This window comes from Miscanthus floridulus, chromosome 16 (assembly GCF_019320115.1).
Source record: "Miscanthus floridulus cultivar M001 chromosome 16, ASM1932011v1, whole genome shotgun sequence".
In the NCBI taxonomy this organism is placed as follows: Eukaryota; Viridiplantae; Streptophyta; class Magnoliopsida; order Poales; family Poaceae; genus Miscanthus; species Miscanthus floridulus.
The window spans coordinates 50,209,888-50,226,829 of NC_089595.1; the positions used below are offsets into that span (position 1 = coordinate 50,209,888).

General features: G+C 43.6%; 1 protein-coding gene across 1 annotated transcript; it reads left to right on the forward strand.

Annotated features, from left to right (window-relative positions):
• The first annotated feature begins 2,927 nt into the window (after positions 1 to 2,927).
• Positions 2,928 to 4,311, forward strand: LOC136511474 (uncharacterized). Its single transcript, XM_066505535.1, has 2 exons — positions 2,928 to 2,975; positions 3,099 to 4,311. The coding sequence occupies exons 1-2, from the start codon at positions 2,947 to 2,949 to the stop codon at positions 4,309 to 4,311; spliced, it is 1,242 nt and encodes a 413-aa protein (XP_066361632.1). The 5' UTR covers positions 2,928 to 2,946.
• Positions 4,312 to 16,942: the final 12,631 nt, after the last annotated feature.

Genomic DNA, 16,942 nt, shown 5'->3' on the forward strand with positions numbered 1-16,942 from the left:
CATCTAGATTATTTACAAGCTGGTCATAGTCAAGTCGGCCCAGCAAGCAACAGTAATCTCACGCTCCCTTATGTTAGCATGGTTGTGGCATAGGCAATGAGCGTCGTCGGAGCCAGGTGGGAGGCGATGGCGGTGTGGGAACTTGGCAAGAGATGAAGAAGATGGTAGATGGGTTTTAGGGCCTAGCTTTGGTGGATGATAGTGGATCTGGCAAGGGGAGCACTACTAGAGAAACGGGTTTTAGTCCCGGTTGGGAAGGCCCTTTAGTCCCGGTTTTCCCAACCGGGACTAAATTCCCGGGACTAAGGTCCCACACTTTAGTCCCGGGTCTGGGAACCGGGACTAAAGGTCACCCCACGGAAGAAAAAATAAAGGAAATCCTGCGAGGCCTCGCTTACTCTACGGAGATTCGAACCCAACACCTCTCTCCTCGCGCGTAGGTACCTACCAACTCAACTGCACACCACTTGTGACAGAGTCATGTGCGCTCTCCTTTGAATAGACTCGTGGGAGACCTTTAGTCCTGGGGTAAAAGACCTTTAGTCCCGGTTGAAGACACCACCCGGGACTAAAAGGTCACCCTTTAGTCCCGGTTGGTGTTCTAAAAGTTGGTGAACTTTTACTCCGGGTTGGTGACACCAACCGGGACTAAAGATGACTTTTAGTCCCAGTGGTATTACGAACCGGGACTAAAAGTCCTTTAGTCCCGAACGCAAAAAAATATCGAGACTAAAGGCTAAAATCGAAGTGGGTGAAAGGTCTGTTTTCTAGTAGTGGAGTCACCGAAGCTGGCGGGGAGGTGGATGCGGCGGGGCGAGGAGACGCGTTAGGTTTAGTTCCATGTGGACGGGGGTGAGTAATAAGAAGGGATGAAGTAAGGCATAGAGAGAGGAAGCTTTTGTTCGGCCCTTCACTTTACATGTAATGGACAACAACTTAAGGGATGGTTGCTCTCAAAACACTTGTTGTTTAGATAGACTAAAAAACAGACTTGCAAGTGAACACTCACTTAAGCTCTTAACCATCCATGAGATTTTTTGAGCGTGGAGGAAAAAAAGATAGGAGGGATCTGGTCCCATGTTCAAAAACCATGATGAAATCACAACATGGTGGCATCGTAGGCTAGTGCCGCTGTAGGGCGTGCTGAAATCAAACGCCATACCAAACGTGTACACACGAGAACGACTCCTGAAGCCAAAACCAAGACAAAAGATGAAGCAACTAAAACATGTTTTTTCCTAGCTTCACCGTTTTTAGAGAAATCCAACCCTACTAAAGAGTTCCTGAACACGAGAAAAGGCATTTTTTAGGTAAAATCAAGAAAAACACATGCACTTTATATGCACAACAGTTGTGTCATCACTATAGTCACATACAACCACGCATAAACCATCGAAGTCAGATACATGTGTTATAAGACCCACCCGTTCATGTATGTTATAGGTAAATAAATGTTTTATCTAGTTGAGACGATATATATATGCACTTAGATGGCTTCTCCTAAACAAATTGGCAAAAGCTACTTTTTGGCCCGCGGGCATTTAACGCACCGCGCAGCCGCACCACACGCCCACTTCCCCCCTCTTTTCTTCCGCATCGCGGCCATGCTCGAAGGAGGCCACCACACTGCACGCTCTCTCTCCTCCTCGATCTAGCAGCTACTAACGCTCCAAGGCCACCAGCGCCGGCGAACTCGAGGTGTGTCCTTCTCCTCCTCGTCCTCCTTTCGCGTTCAAGCATCAGGGAGTTAGGGTTTCAGCGGGCTTAGAAGGCATTGTACTTCTCCCTCTCTTCTTCCCCAACTCTGGCGGGATTAGAAGAGAAGGGGCTCAGGGAGGCAGGCCGGCCAGGCGATGGGGACGGCGGGAGGGTGGCGTTAGGGTTTTGGCGGCGGTCCGGGCCAGATCGGGGGCGGGGGCACCCATGGCCATGGCGGCAGAGGGAGGGGGAAGGGGTAGGAGGAGGTCACCACTCGCGGCCGTGGAGCTTCAGCGAGGCCCTACCGCCCATGGCTAGGTGGTGGGCGGCGGCAGAGGTGAGTACGAGGAGGAGGGCGGGGTCGAGGGAGCCACGGGATCGGAGGCGAGGAGGAAGACCAGCGGAGCGGATTCAGGGGGTACCCCTATTTAGTAGGACACCACTCAATAATTTGCACAATCTTACTCGGTAATTTGCAGGACACCACTCTCGCTAGTTGATCTCTTTTACTAATTCTAAGTGCTTGGCTGCCTTAAATTTCCTCTGCTTTACTCTGTACACTTAACCCCCCTCGCGATCAGTTCTAGATCTGCCACTGCACGCACTACCGTGCATTAGCGGCGTCCAACAAAATTCGAGTAGCGCGCACTCGTATGTTTTTGTTAGGGTGATGAACATATGGATGCACGTATCCATCCGATCCGTTTGGAATCAAATCCTGACAATTAGTGAGTGCACGGGTGTGGTGGTTTAAGTGCTTGATGTTGCTAGATGCATGCATATATGCTCGCTCGCTTCCAATCCGCGTTGAATAAATCCAGCCATCAAGCTTGATGTTTACTTTCAAAGTCTTGGTAAAATTCTCTTAAGTAGTGCGTGTATCACGCGTCGAGGACAAAACAGAAAGACAAACGAATCACTACAGTTGATCGCTGACTGTTAAAATTTGAATGGACCAGACCCTGACTTGGACCCAAGAATCGAAGCCGCCACAGCCCCCAACTCAAGTTGTCCAGTCCATAAAACGCACTGGACTGGACTACCGGAGTCCGGAAGGAAGACGAAGGAAGACGCGGCTTCGTCTATCTGCAGGTAGCCTTCCCGGCCCACCCAACGTGCGACGGCACACAGGCCACCGTACCTACGAGGGCTGCCTCGATCGATCGGAGGCTCCGATCCTCAGCGTTTCTCTTGCGATCCCAGTATCCCACACGAGAGTCTGTTGTGATCATCGTCGTCGTCAGAAAGATGCTGCTCAAGTTCCGGCATTTTGCAAGGTATGTACTTCGTAGTTACCGAGCTCATATATATATACATACATATATGTAACTCCATTATTTCAGACAACAGAAGGCAGTAGTTAGTACTAACAACAGTTCTGGCCATGCCTCTCCTCCCAGGTGTTGCATCGGAGGATCGGAACGTGCACCCGCAGAGCAAGAGCGGGCGGTGCCGCTGCCGGACAACGACGATCTCCTCCGTGAGATCCTCCTGCGCCTGCCGCCGCTGCCGTCGTCTCTCCCGCGTGCGTCCCTCGTGTGCAAACGCTGGCGACGCCTCGTCGCGGACCCTTTCTTCCTCCGCCGCTTCCGCGAGCACCACCACCGGACGCCTCCGCCCCTGCTCGGCTACTTCTTCAGCGACCCTCGCGGGCCAGTCTTCGTCCCGACGCTGGCGCCGCCTGACTGCATCCCACCCGAGCGCTTCTCCCTGCCGCCGCAGCCTGGTGCTGCCGGCGAGCGCCTCTTCTTCCTCGGCTGCCGCCACGGCCTCGCCCTCCTCATCAACCGGAGACGCCTCCACGCCGTCGTGTGGGATCCCCTCACCGGCTGCCGGGCCACCGTGGCGTATCCACCGGAGTTCACCACTGACAACGGGGCGTACTGCTGCCGTGGCACGGTGCTGAGCACCGCCGCCGCCACTGCCGATGGCGTTGGCGATGATGGGCACTTGGGGCCCTTCAAAGTCATCTTGATACGCACAGACGACGTACACGATGGTCGCATACGTGTGTCCATGTGCGTCTACGAATCCAAGACCGGAAAATGGGGCCACACCATCTCAACTGTTATTATTCCCATGTCCGTGTCCAATCTGCCCAGTGTCTCGATTGGGAATGCACTCTGCGGATTTCTCCGGTGGCCAAACGGCATCCTTGAATTTGATCTGAAGAGGCACAGTCTAGGCATAATCAAGACGCCAAAGAGCCTCTGTCCCATTGACAGATCATTCTTCCAGGTCGTGAGGACACAAGATGGAGAGCTAGGCCTTGCAATCTTGTACAAACTCACCATGGAGTTGTGGAAGAGGGAGGCCAGCTCACCAGATGGTGCCGTCGGATGGGTGCTACGGAAAACAATTCAGCTGGACAACCTCCTTCCTGTACCACGTATGAATATGATGGACAGTAATTTGTCAGCAGCAAGGATACTGGGGTTTGATGAGGATAACAATGCCATTCATGTATCCACATTTACCAGCGCCTTCGCGATCCGGCTTGAGTCCATGCAGTTCACGGAGCTTTTCAACGTCAATCGGATTGGTTCCTATCAATCCTGTTATCCCTACACAGGTTTCTACACTGCAGGTATACCTCGTCTTTCATCTGCATAAGATCAAATTTTGAACTATTTCGAGTATAGTTATTATTGTTCATGTGCTTAAGGATTGTCTAGCGGGGTCAAGTATGCATAGAGAGCATGCTCAACCCCTGCTGAACTGACTCGTTATATTTAGGTAATGTGTGAACTTCTTATGTTTCAATGTGTATATGTTAAAGCGGATCACACCTAAGATATTATAATGTTATTATGACCGCTTGACTTATGAATGTGAAACTGCCTACAAAAGGCGCTGGGTTGCAGACTGTTTGTAAGAATGCTTATTATCTGAACTCATTAATTCTGACACAGAATTACGTAATATATAGAGTTAGCACGCTCTGATCTTATGAGCATCACTCAGATTGCTCAAGGATTGAATTGCAACAAAGCTAGAAAAAAAATGCTAGGTCGGTATCCTAAACTGGGGAAACTGGGCTACACGGTTTTGGCAGAATTCGCAGCAATAAAACCTATGAACGCCTCTAAGAAGAAGCCCGTCGGGTAGGCGCACCTAAGGTTGCTCTAATGCTTAGACGCTATCTAGAGGGCCCATAAACATCATCAAAATGCTTGCGGGACAACAGATACGGGGATTGGAATGGTAAAAATAGTATAATAATTGTGTTTTTAATCGATTGGGTGCCCTCAATCCATCATAGCCCTTTATATGTATAGAGTCGGGGTGGACTCATCTCGTTAGGAGTCAACTCCTACAAATCATTGCAAAAATACAACTCCAATTCGGTTTTAGGCTGACAACGGGTTTTGGAAACACATGGGGTGGATCTTTTCGAAGGCGTAATTTCCTTCCCTGGACTACAAATTTGGATTTTTATATGTACCTTTTGATCGCAGCATGTCTGCTTTGTAGTGGCGTTAGGTGACCAATTTATGTTACCAAGTCAAGCAACTTTTACAACACATCATTTGCAAGAATAAAGAGATATGGGGACAGTGGATCGCCTTGCTAAAGATCACGTTGATGATGAATTCTTGGTCCAATCACTAGTCCATTCAAAAGAACTGAGGATGAAGAGGATCTGAGCATAAGAGCAAGTGAGTCACACCATTTGTTGTCAAATCCTCGAATGTTCGAGAAGATCGAGGTACTCATAAGAGATATAGTCAAAAGCTTTGTTGTCATAGGACACTAGGCACCAAGGGACCTCTAAGCTCTCCCTTGGCTGGACCACCCTTTAACTCTAGTGAGAGCACACAAATGGGCATTCTAACTTGGGTCGCTTACTCCAAAGCTGGAGCAGGTGTTCATAGGGTTACATCGATGGTGAGCTTTGACCAGATTGTTTATACAGAGAAAATTATCTTGAATACATCATCCCCTAATGAAAGCGCTTTGGCACAATTGGAAACAAGGCTCAATTATGAAGGCGAGCCGCTTTGTAAGAACTTTTGAAACCAGATAAGCAAAGAAATGACTAATAGGTCTGAAATCAACAGCTATCTCCAAAACTTTCTTTTTTGTGATGAGAATTATCGCTACTCCCTTGAGCCTCTCAAGAGGCATAGAGTGGTTGTGTAGACAAGAGAAGAATCTAATTATCTCAGCTTCTATGATTGGCCAACAAATTTTGTAGAAGGCCCTAGTAAACCCATTAGATTCTAGCGCTTTTTTGCGGGAGTTCATTTATGGCTTCTAGAATTTCTTCTTCAGTGAACTCGGTTTCCAGCTCTGCCTCATTGATACAGGAGAGATTCAATTCCTCCCAATTAAATGGAAACCTGTTGGTGTTATTTATAGTGTTTGTATAACTGCTAGTCCTTAACTTTATGTGACCAAATGAACGATCCATCATCTTACTTGAGACATGGGATTTAAGTTTTTATGACGATGACCATTGGCTTTGAAGTGGAAAAAATTGGTACAAGCACCACCTTCCTTGATTTGTATGAGCCATAAGCTTTGCCTTCGCCTGGAGCGTTCCACTACAGCAAGACCTAGGACCCTGAATTTCAAATCACTATGGAGGGTCATCTCATTAGCTAAAAAAGGACGATGTTCTTGGGCTTTGTCTAGGCGGAGGATGACCTCATTTACTAGTTGCAACTATAAATGAGCGTTCTGGAGCTAGTTGGAGGGCTGCTATCATGTTCAATTATCGATTTGTCACACATCTCCAACCACGGGGAAGGATCGGCCGACTAGGGCTAATGGCGGCAGCGGCTGTAGGGATGGCATAGAGGAGGAAAGAAGAGGCGTCGATGCAGAGGAGAAGAGAGAGAGAGGGACCACAGCTAGAGAGAGATAAGGGATTAACTCTAAACCTTGGTTGCCTTTCATTAAGGAATTCCCCACATATATATAGGGGTTTTACACAAATGCTAATGGGCCTTTAGGCTCCTGACAGACAAAGTCCATGACCCCTACTACTCCTTTAGATCTAATCTATAACAGCTAGGCCAAGGCCCCTCACAAATGAATTGGCCCACTAATATGTCTAGACATGTTCTCCTATTGTATGTCTTACCGACCATGACATCTCTTCCCGCGAGGAGAATTAGCTTGTCCTCGAGCTGGAATGTTTGATACAGTTGTTTGATCAATTCTGCTCCTCCCACTAGGATTTTTGCTGCTGGTTGACCTTTCCATTTAACCAACACATGTAAATTCCCCCTATAGAGTTCAGCCTTTATCATTTGTTCTAGTTCTAGTACCGCTGTTCCTTCGTGCATTATAGGCATTTGTAGGGGAGTTGATGGTGGAGGCCCTCTATATTTCTTAAGTAAACTCACATGAAAGGCGTTGTGAATGTGGATGTCTTAAGTGAGCTCAAGGTGGTATGCTACAGACCCAATTTGTTCACTAATGTTATAAGGACCAAAGTACAATGGGGAAAACTTGCCTTTTTGTAGTGTTGAGCTGGCTATCGCTGACCACGACATTAATTCAACCATACCCATTCGTCAACAATAAAGCTTATGTCCACATGTTTGTTGTTATAGTGTTTGGTATAATAATCTTGAGATTCCATAGCCAAAGTTTGGTCTACCACCAAGAAACTATCTTGTACTGTTAGCAGGTCATCCACTACCTAAATTTTGGCATCGCCCGAGCTATATGTTCTCAATCCTGGTGGATCTCATCCGTAGACCAGTTTGAACAGAGTTGTATGAGTAGACGTGTGATGTGAAATATTGTAACAAAATTTTGCCCAAGGTAAAGATTGTATCCATTCTTTTGGTATATCCCCTCTCACACATCTGAGGTACATGGTGATGACTTTGTTAACGACCTCTGACTGGCCATCTGATTGATGGTGGTTGGCGCAAGTCATATTGAGTTTTACTGTTGTCATGTGAAACAACTTACGCTAGAATCTATTAGTGAAAAATGTCTTTATCACAAAAAATAGAATGAGGTAATCCATGTAATCTAAAAATTTATGTAAAGAAGCTCTGAGCCACTACTGCTCTTGAGTACGCATGTGAAAGCGGTATGAAGTGAACATACCTTTATAGGCGGTCCACCACCCTGAGGATGACTAAATTGCCTGCTACTTTGGGTAGTGCCTCGACAAAATCCATAGATATACCCTCCCATATCTTGTCTGGAATGACCAAATTCTAAAGAAGTCCCGCAAGATGTGCAACATTATGGATGGCATGAAGCATATCATATATGTAGAAGTGGAGACGATGGTGGAATATGTACCCGTTTGTTGTAGAGAATGAGTCCATTGGTGAAGCTCTATAAAGTCCCTTGGCGTCTGTTTAAGATGTGAGCCACCAGGTTTCTATGGTTGTCAGACTCTAATACCTCATCCATTATCTTTTCAAAAACTAAGAAGTTGATTTCTGAGATTGCTAGTAGAGATGGCTCCATCAAGGATCGTCTTGACAGGGCATTAGCCACCATGTTTTGCTTACCTAGTTTAAATACTATATTGAAATCAGAGCCAAGTATTTTTGTTACCCATTGCTGTTGTGGTATTGTTGGGAGTTGTTGATCCAAAATGTATTTGAGGTTGTATTGATCTGAGCTAATTGTGAAGATCCATCCCCATAAGTAAGGTCGCTAGTGTTTGACTACTATCACCAATCCAATTAATTATCTTTCATATGCTGCAAGTTTAGAGTGTCACGACACTATGCTTCGACTAAAAAAGGCTATTGCCTATGTTACCTGGTGTAGTACTACTCCAAACCCGGTTGATGATGCATCACATTTGACTATGAATGGTTTGTCAAAGTCTGGCAGTTGCAAAACTAGTGTTGTTGATAACTTCTGTTGTAGCTATTGGAATGCTAAAGATGCTAAATCTGTCCATATAAATCCATCTTTCTTTAGCAGCTGAGTTAATAGTTTTGCAATGATTTCAAAGCTTCTAATGAATTTCCTATAGTAGCCTGCTAATCCTAGAAACCCACATAATTGCTTTATTTAGTTGGCTATGACCATGTTGTGATAGAATCAATTTTGGCTGGGTCAATAGACACTCATGCTGATATGTGACCCAAATACCCCACTATTGAGTATTGACTAACCAAAGAGGCATTTGGAATTTTTTAATGGCACTGCATGCTGCTATAGAGTAGACAAAACTTACCTGATGTGTTGGAGGTGTTCTGACCATGTTTTGTTGTAGATTAATATGTTGTCAAAGACAACTAAAACTTACTTGATGTGTTGGAGGCGTTCTGACCATGTTTTGTTGTAGATTAATATGTTGTTAAAGAACACTAACATGAATTTCAGTAGGTAAGGACCAATATATCATTCATGAGTGCTTGGAAAGTTGATGGCGTGTTGTAGAGTTCGAAGGGTGTTACCAAGAATTGAAAATGACCATGACGAGTTTGGAAAGCCATTTTTTAATGTCATCTAGATACATGTGTACCTAGCGATATCCTAACCTTATGTCCAACTTGGTGAAGAATTTTGCCCCTTTGAATTCATCAATTCATCCAAGAGTTCATCAATTACCAGAATTGATAATTTATCTTTGAGGATATTATTGTTGAGAGCTGGTTAATCAACACAAAATTTCCTATATCCATCATGTTTCTTAACAAGTATAACTACAGAAGAATTGGCAGATGTATATGATTCCTTGTTCTAGCATAGTTTGGCATTGTCTTTCTAGTTCCTCTTTCTATAGCTGAGGGTATCTATAGGGTCTGACTACAACTAGGTGTACTAGATTCTTCAGGTGAATGTGGTGATCATATCATCGCATAGGTGGTAGCCCCCATGATGGCTAAAATATAATAGTTGTAGTGGTAGAAGCAGAAAATGGGAAGACCATCATGTTCTGGTAGGATAATTGGAACTACCAAAGACTTAAAGTCTACTTCACCAGAGTTGTTCTCGTTTGTAAAGAACGAGCTCATTTCTGTTGAAAATGCTTTTGGCCAAGATGAAATCACATAGCTTTTCATCTGCCAATCTCGGAAGAGCTTTTCATCAATTACAAAGGATTATGCAAGACATGGTACGAGTGCAGCTAAGGACGTGATACAGTCATAGTTCTTCATGGCAACAGTTGTGCTCTTATGTTCGGAGATATGGACAACAAGGAATGATCAGATTTTCAAAGGGATTCGGCCTATCTGAAGAGCCTCAAGAAACCACTTCTTCAAGGAAATTATGTTGTTATCACATAAGGTGAAGTCAAGTCTTGCACTGCTATTTGATCAATGGACACAAAATTTGATGTAATCTATAGGTTTTGATTGATTTTCTTTGTTTCCTTCTTTGTCTCTTTATCTATAGCTTGTAAATACTCCCTCTTTTAAAAAAACTAAAATATTCACTGTAGGGGCCTGGGGCCCTCCAAATTCCTCAAAAAGATTGAAATCCCCAATGCATAACCACAAGGAGTTTGAAGATGGTTGTGTAGGGAGATCCGAAGATGACTTCCTAGAGAAATGAATGTTTGTTGCAGTCTTCAATTGGGCCATACCACCATACACTACAGAAAGCAAAAAGGGCATGTTGGAGAGTCCGATGGTCATCTGAGTGCTGAGGGAGAAGGATTTGTTAAACTAGTTGTTTGCCATAATAAATTAAATTAGAGCACTAGTCTACAACAATTCCATCAAGTAAAAAGTAGAATCAATTAATCTAGTGTTGTATCAAGGAATTCAGTAGCTAGATGGATGTTGATAGAATTAAGCTTTGTCTCATGTAAGTAGACCACTGTCGGCTTGGTTTCCTATAACATAAGGCGCATGGGAGCAATATATAAGCGGTTAGAAAAACAGAAGCAACACCAAACACTCAAGAAAATCATAATTTTGTCTTTATGGCAAGTGAGCTTTGCCCAAATGCCATTAAAGTTGTGGGTTTCTCTCAAATTCCTTTATGAAAGAAGTCCCTCTAAAAGTGCAATCAAGCCCTGATTGTGGGTTTGGGTGATAATGACCACGTAATTAGAGAACTAATGATATTTATCGAGATGACAAGCAGGGAATTCATATTCAAGGATGCTACACTAAACGGGGGAGCCCCCAATTACAAATGTAGATAGCTTCAAACTCAAAGGAGATTTAAATTCTTTTATATTTTAAATTTAAGTATAGGAAAAGCCATACTATAAAGGGAGACATAATGCTTAAGCTAATATATGCTACCAAGTGCTCAAACATACACATGCATCCTTAGATTTATAGCCAAGACAGTCTACACTTCACTCTTACCCTTGTTGTCTTGTGTGATGCGATATTGCCACACTTGAAGAGTGGCACTGCCGCACTTAAGCCACGGCACTGCCATGACTTAAGTGACCGTTGGGGCTGAGGGGGTATTTATACACATCCTCTCCCTCCCCAATGTCTCTCTTCTTCCTCCTGCTCATTCTAGCATGCCCAAACAGAAAAGAAGCTCTCTCTCTCCCTCCATTGTTGATCTTGAGCCCTCAAGCAAATCCATTTATTTCCCCATAAATCCTTAAGAGAAAAAGGTCCAAAACTTGATTAGAGAGTAGCTCCATTGATTCCCCAACTCAAAAGAGCACTTGGTTCACTTTTTAGCTGGCGGTTGTGTTTGTTACTCTTGGAGCTTGGCTCCTAGCTGGCTAGAGCATTGCCCATGGAGCTTACCAACTTATGTGGCAGCCCTGGGAGGTCTGCAACTATCTCTTGAAGCTAGTATACTCACCCCTCATCTCAAGAGTTAAGTCTCTTGACTTTAGAATAAGGAAGGGTTGAAAAGCCCTAAGTCTTAGTGGCTAACCTCAATAACGGGGAGGTAGGCAAGCCTTGGTGGCGAGCTGAACCACGGGATAAATCATTGTGTCACTTGTGCTTGATTTATATTAGTTGCATTTCATATTGTTGGTTGAGGTGATTTCTAGGGTTTCTAGTAGATCTACTTGTGTGTGGTGTTTCTACTTATTCTAGCTCTTGATCTTTGACTATAATACCTGCAGTAAGCTGAGAAATTTCTCCGATCTAAGTTTTCATTCACTAATTTTGAATTGTAACTCGAAGTTGTCTGTAGGTGCGGCAGTGCCGCTGTTCTGGTCCGGCAGTGCTGCCCTCCAGAGCGGTAGTGCTGCAGGGTGAATTTGATAAAAGTTTCAGTGTTTGTTTTGACAGGCCTATTCATCCCCCTCTAGGCCAACCAAAGATCCTACAAGTGGTATTAGAGCGAGTTACCTCATATACGCTTCACTGCATGAGGTATGGAGGCCAGAGGAGGAACTAGTAGCGTGAAGCAGGTAGATGTCGACACGAACAACAGCGAGCTAAGTGCGTCGATAGCAAGTAACACCACACTACCCACATCTTGAGGCTACCAATGCCGAAAGAGCTCTCGATGATAATGAGAGAAGAAGAAAGGAGGCAAGAAAGCTAAAAAGAGAAGCAAGAGAGAAGAAGGAGGCATAGTGGTTAGAGGAAAAGAAGCAAAGGAAAGAAGAAAGAAGGCTTAAGAGAGAAGCAAGAAGAAAAAGAAGAGAAGCTAGGAAGAAGAAGGAAGAAGAAGAGAAGGCAACAAGTGCATCATCAAGCATATCAAGTAGTTCTGAAGATGGAGATGATGATAAGTCATACCAAGTGTCGGAGGGGAACAAGAAGGATAAGAAAGGAAAGGGCAAGGCCAACGACAAAAAATATGCCACCATATCCTTTAACTACTCTTCTATTCCTACGACTAACCATGATCGGAGGTCTTTCATTAATGTGCCCATGGGCAAGTTACCTCATTTTAATGGGACTAACTTTGCTAAGTGGAAGCACTTGATGAGAGCCTATCTTATAGGTCTTCACCCTGGCATTTGGGAGATTGTTTACAATGGATTTGAGCCACCGGTTGATCCCAAGAGCCCAACACTAGAAGAGATGAGAATCATTCACCTCAATGGTCAAGCCACAAGTGTGTTGCTTAGTGCCTTGGATGATGATGAGTATAATAGAGTGATTGGAGTTGATGTTGCCAAGCAAATATGGGACACTTTGCACCTAGCACATGAAGGGGTTGACAAAGTAAGAAAGGCAAGAATTAACTTATTGATGTCAAAGCTCAACCGGTTTGTAATCTTGGATGGAGAGGGGCCACAAGAGATGTTTGATAGGTTGATGATGATGATGATGGGTAAGATTAGAGTCTATGGTTGTGATGAGCTAGATAATCACAAAGTTGTTAAGATTATGTTGGAAGCTTATTCACCTAGAAATGAGACCGTAGTCACTCTAATTAGAGACAAGAAAAAGTTTGAGTACTTCACACCAAATGATGTACTTGGGAGGATCTTGACCTTTGACATGCAAAAAGAAGAAGCAAATGAGAGGAAGAAACTTGGAGAATTGCAAGCAAAGTTAGAGGGCATCAAGATCAAGGATGTAGCTCTCAAGGCCAACAAATCAAGCAAGCAAGGCTCTACAAGCAAGTCCAAGAGCAACCAACAAGCTTCAACTAGCAAGCCCAAATCAAGCAAGCAAGTTCAAGAAAGAGTAGAGACCACACCATCTTGAAGTTAAAGTGGAAATGATGATGATCAATATGAGAAAGTTGATGATGTTGCTCTCTTTATGAAGAGGTATCACAAGGGGCTAAAGAAGCAAGGCTAGAAGGTAGTGAAGAGAAGCTTTCCAAACAAGAAAAAGAGGACATGCTACAATTGTGGAAGCACTGATCACTTCATTGCCAAGTGTCCATATGAGATCAAGGACAACAAATACAAGAAGGATAGAAAAGAGGAGAAGGCCGACCGTAAAAAGAGCAAGAAGTACATGGGAGAGGCTCACATTGGGCATGAATGGGACTCAACTAAAGAGAGCACAAGTGAAGAGGATGAGAAGGTTGCAACTATTGCTATTCATAAGTCATCCCCTATACCAAGGCTCTTCAACGACATGTCTAATTATGACTACTACTCCCCTCACATTATCTCATAGCAAAGGGTGAGAATGTAAAATCCAAATTGAAGGCCAAATCTCCTCCACCTCCTAGAGATATCTCTAGTAGTGATATTAGTGATAGCTCTAGTGATGATAAATCTAGTGATAAAGAAATAAACATGATAACTAAAATTTTGGATGGAAAGACCAAATTATTCATCACTAAGCTAATGGAGGATTTAGAGAGTGTCCAAGCCGAGCTAGAATCTAGAGAAGAGACTCTTATCCAACAAGAGGATCTCTACATTGCTTGTAAAGAAGCTCTTGTATTAGAAAGAAGTGAGGTGAAATCCTTACGCAAGGCTTTGGCCAAAGAGCAAGAGGACCATGCTATTACAAAGAAAGCAAATAAAGCTCTCAAGAAAAAGTATTATGACTTGGATGAAAACACAAAGAACTTGAGATGCAATATAGCATTTTTTGGGATAGCAACTCACATCTCCCTAAAGCAAAGGAAACCTCTACTCCCTCCACTACAAGGTTGTGGAAAATGTTTTAATCTTGATTTGAACGCTTATTCCACTAACCTTGCAAACATGGAGGCTATGAGAAAGGAAATTGCTAGGCTCAATGAAGTCATTGGAAAAGGGTGGATAGGTAAGATCCAATCCAATGATAAGAAGAATGATGAATCAAAAGGGCCATAATTCAAGCAAGGAAGGCATCCTTCAATCAAGCATTGGCTTGGACACACAAAAGGAGCCAAGTCAAATGGAAGAAGGATAGTGAATGGCTATGAGTGTGTGCAGTTTGAAAGGAAGGGCAAAATTGGTACAGATCAGCCTGCACAGACCACGGCAGTGCCACGGTGAAGGGCGGTAGTGCCGCACCCCTCAAAAATGGGAAGGCTACCAATTCTGCTCCTGATCAAACTAAGCCCAAGAAGAAGGTGTACCAGGAGAAACATGTTTTCTAGAAGCCTAAGGAATCAGTGTGGGCCACCAAAAATAAGTATGCCTATCAACCAAAGACCTATGCACCTCGACAAAGCTTCACATCATGTTTTGTTTTGAAGAACAATAGCAGGGGGAAAGTGGTTGCAAAATATGTTGGAAAGGAAACCAACATATATAGAAATACTTCTATTTGGGTTCCTAAGATTCTTGTGACTAACATGCATGGCCCCAAATCAAATTCGGGACCTAAATCTAGCAACTAAACTTGTTTTGTAGGCATACTCCTCTAGTGGATCAAGTTGGGTGCTTGATAGTGGATGTACATATCATATGATCGAAGAAAGGAGTATGTTCTCATCATATTCCCCAATGATGCAGTCAAATAAAAATATTATCTTTGGAGACAATTCAAAGGGGTATGCGATTGGTCTCGGTAAAGTTGCTATAACCCTTGAGCATTCAATTACAAATGTATTACATGTTGATTCATTAAGTTACAACTTGTCCATTTCTCAATTGTGTGAGATGGGCTACAATTGTCTCTTTACGGATAAGGGTGTGGAAGTCTTTAGAAGGGAGGATTCCTCTATTGTCTTTACGGGTCGATTAAAGAACAAGCTTTACTTAGTTGATTTCAACAAAAGTAAAGCTAAGCTTGAGACTTGTTTAGTGGCAAAATCTAGCATGGGTTGGCTTTGGCATCACCAACTAGCCCATGTTGGGATGAGGAACTTTGTCAAACTTCTAAAAGATGAACACATCCTTGAACTAATAAATGTTCACTTTGAGAAAGATAGGATTTGTAGCGCTTGTCATGCCAAAAAGCAAGTTGGTGTACCTCACCCACCAAAGAGCATCATGACCACCAAGCAACCATTGGAGCTAATATATGGATCTCTTTGGACTAGTCGCCTACCTAAGTATTAGGGGTAACAAATATGGTCTTGTTATTGTTGATAACTATTCCCATTTCACTTGGGTATTTTTCTTGCATGACAAGTGCCAAGTTCAAGAGAAGGTGAAGATATTTGTTAGAAGAGCTCAAAAGGAGTTTGGTCTTCTCATCAAGAAAGTAAGAAGCGACAATGGGACCGAATTCAAGAATACTCTAGTTGAGGAGTTTCTTGATGAAGAGGGCATCAAGCATGAGTTTTCAACTCCATACACCCCTTAACAAAATGGTGTAGTAGAGAGAAAGAAGCATACACTCATTGACATGGCAAGGACAATGCTAGATGAGTACAAGACACCGGACATCTTTTGGTGTGACGCCGTCAACACCACTTGCCATGCCATCAACTGCCTCTACCTACACAAGAAGTTAAAGAAAACTTTATATGAGCTTCTAACCGATAACAAGCCTAAGGTGTCTTACTTTAGAGTGTTTGGGTGCAAGTGTTTCATATTTAACAAAAAAACCCAAAATCTCTAAGTTTGCACCTAAAGTTAATGAAGATATTCTTCTTGGTTATGGATCAAATGAGCATGCCTACCGTGTCTTCAACAAAACCTCCAAAAGAGTTGAGATTGTGGTAGATGTGACATTTGATGAATCTAATGGCTCTCAAGTGGAGCAAGTTGATTCAAGTGTTGTAGGAAAGGAGGATCCACCATGTGAAGCAATCAAGCAATTGACTATTAGTGATATTAGACCACAAGAAGAAGAAGTCACTGAAGTGGAGGTTCCTCAAGTTGCTGTTGCACCTATTTCCGTTGACATACCTAATGCTACACTGTAGCAAGCATCTGCTGCAACTCCAGAGTGCGGCAATGCCGCACTTGAGGGCATCAGTGCTGCACCTACATAGTCAGCAACAGCTGATTCGACTCTAGCTCAAGGACAAAATCTACAATCCATATTTAAGCAAGATGATGATGAAGATCCAAAAGATGAATAAGAGGCCATTGAGCATCCAAAGCTAAGGCAAACAATTCAACGGGATCATCCCGTTGACAACATCCTTGGGAGTTTTCGAAAGGGGTAACAACTCGATCACATTTAGCAAACTTTTGCCAATTTTACTCATTTGTTTCCTCTTTGGAGCCTCTTAAGGTAGAACAAGCACTTGGAGACACGGATTGGGTGATGGCCATGCAAGAAGAGCTAAATAACTTCAAAAGAAACTAAGTGTGGACTTTGGTGGAACAACCAAATACCAATATCATTGACACCAAGTGGGTCTTTGGCAACAAACAAGATGAGAATAGAGTTGTGACAAGAAACAAGGCAAGGTTGGTTGCTCAAGGTTTCACTCAAGTAGAGGGCTCGGACTTTGAAGGAACATATACACTGGTGACAAGACTTGAAGCAATTCGAATGCTTCTAGCCTATGCCGCTCATCACAACTTCAAGCTATATCAAATGGATGTGAAGAGTGCATTTCT

What these genes read in the sequence shown, in the direction of transcription:
- LOC136511474 (XM_066505535.1), top strand. Translation starts at nt 2,947, where the DNA reads ATGCTGCTCAAGTTCCGGCATTTTGCAAG. An exon ending in AAGTTCCGGCATTTTGCAAG is followed by an intron (nt 2,976 to 3,098) that starts GTATGTACTTCG and finishes CTCTCCTCCCAG; the next exon opens with GTGTTGCATCGGAGGATCGG.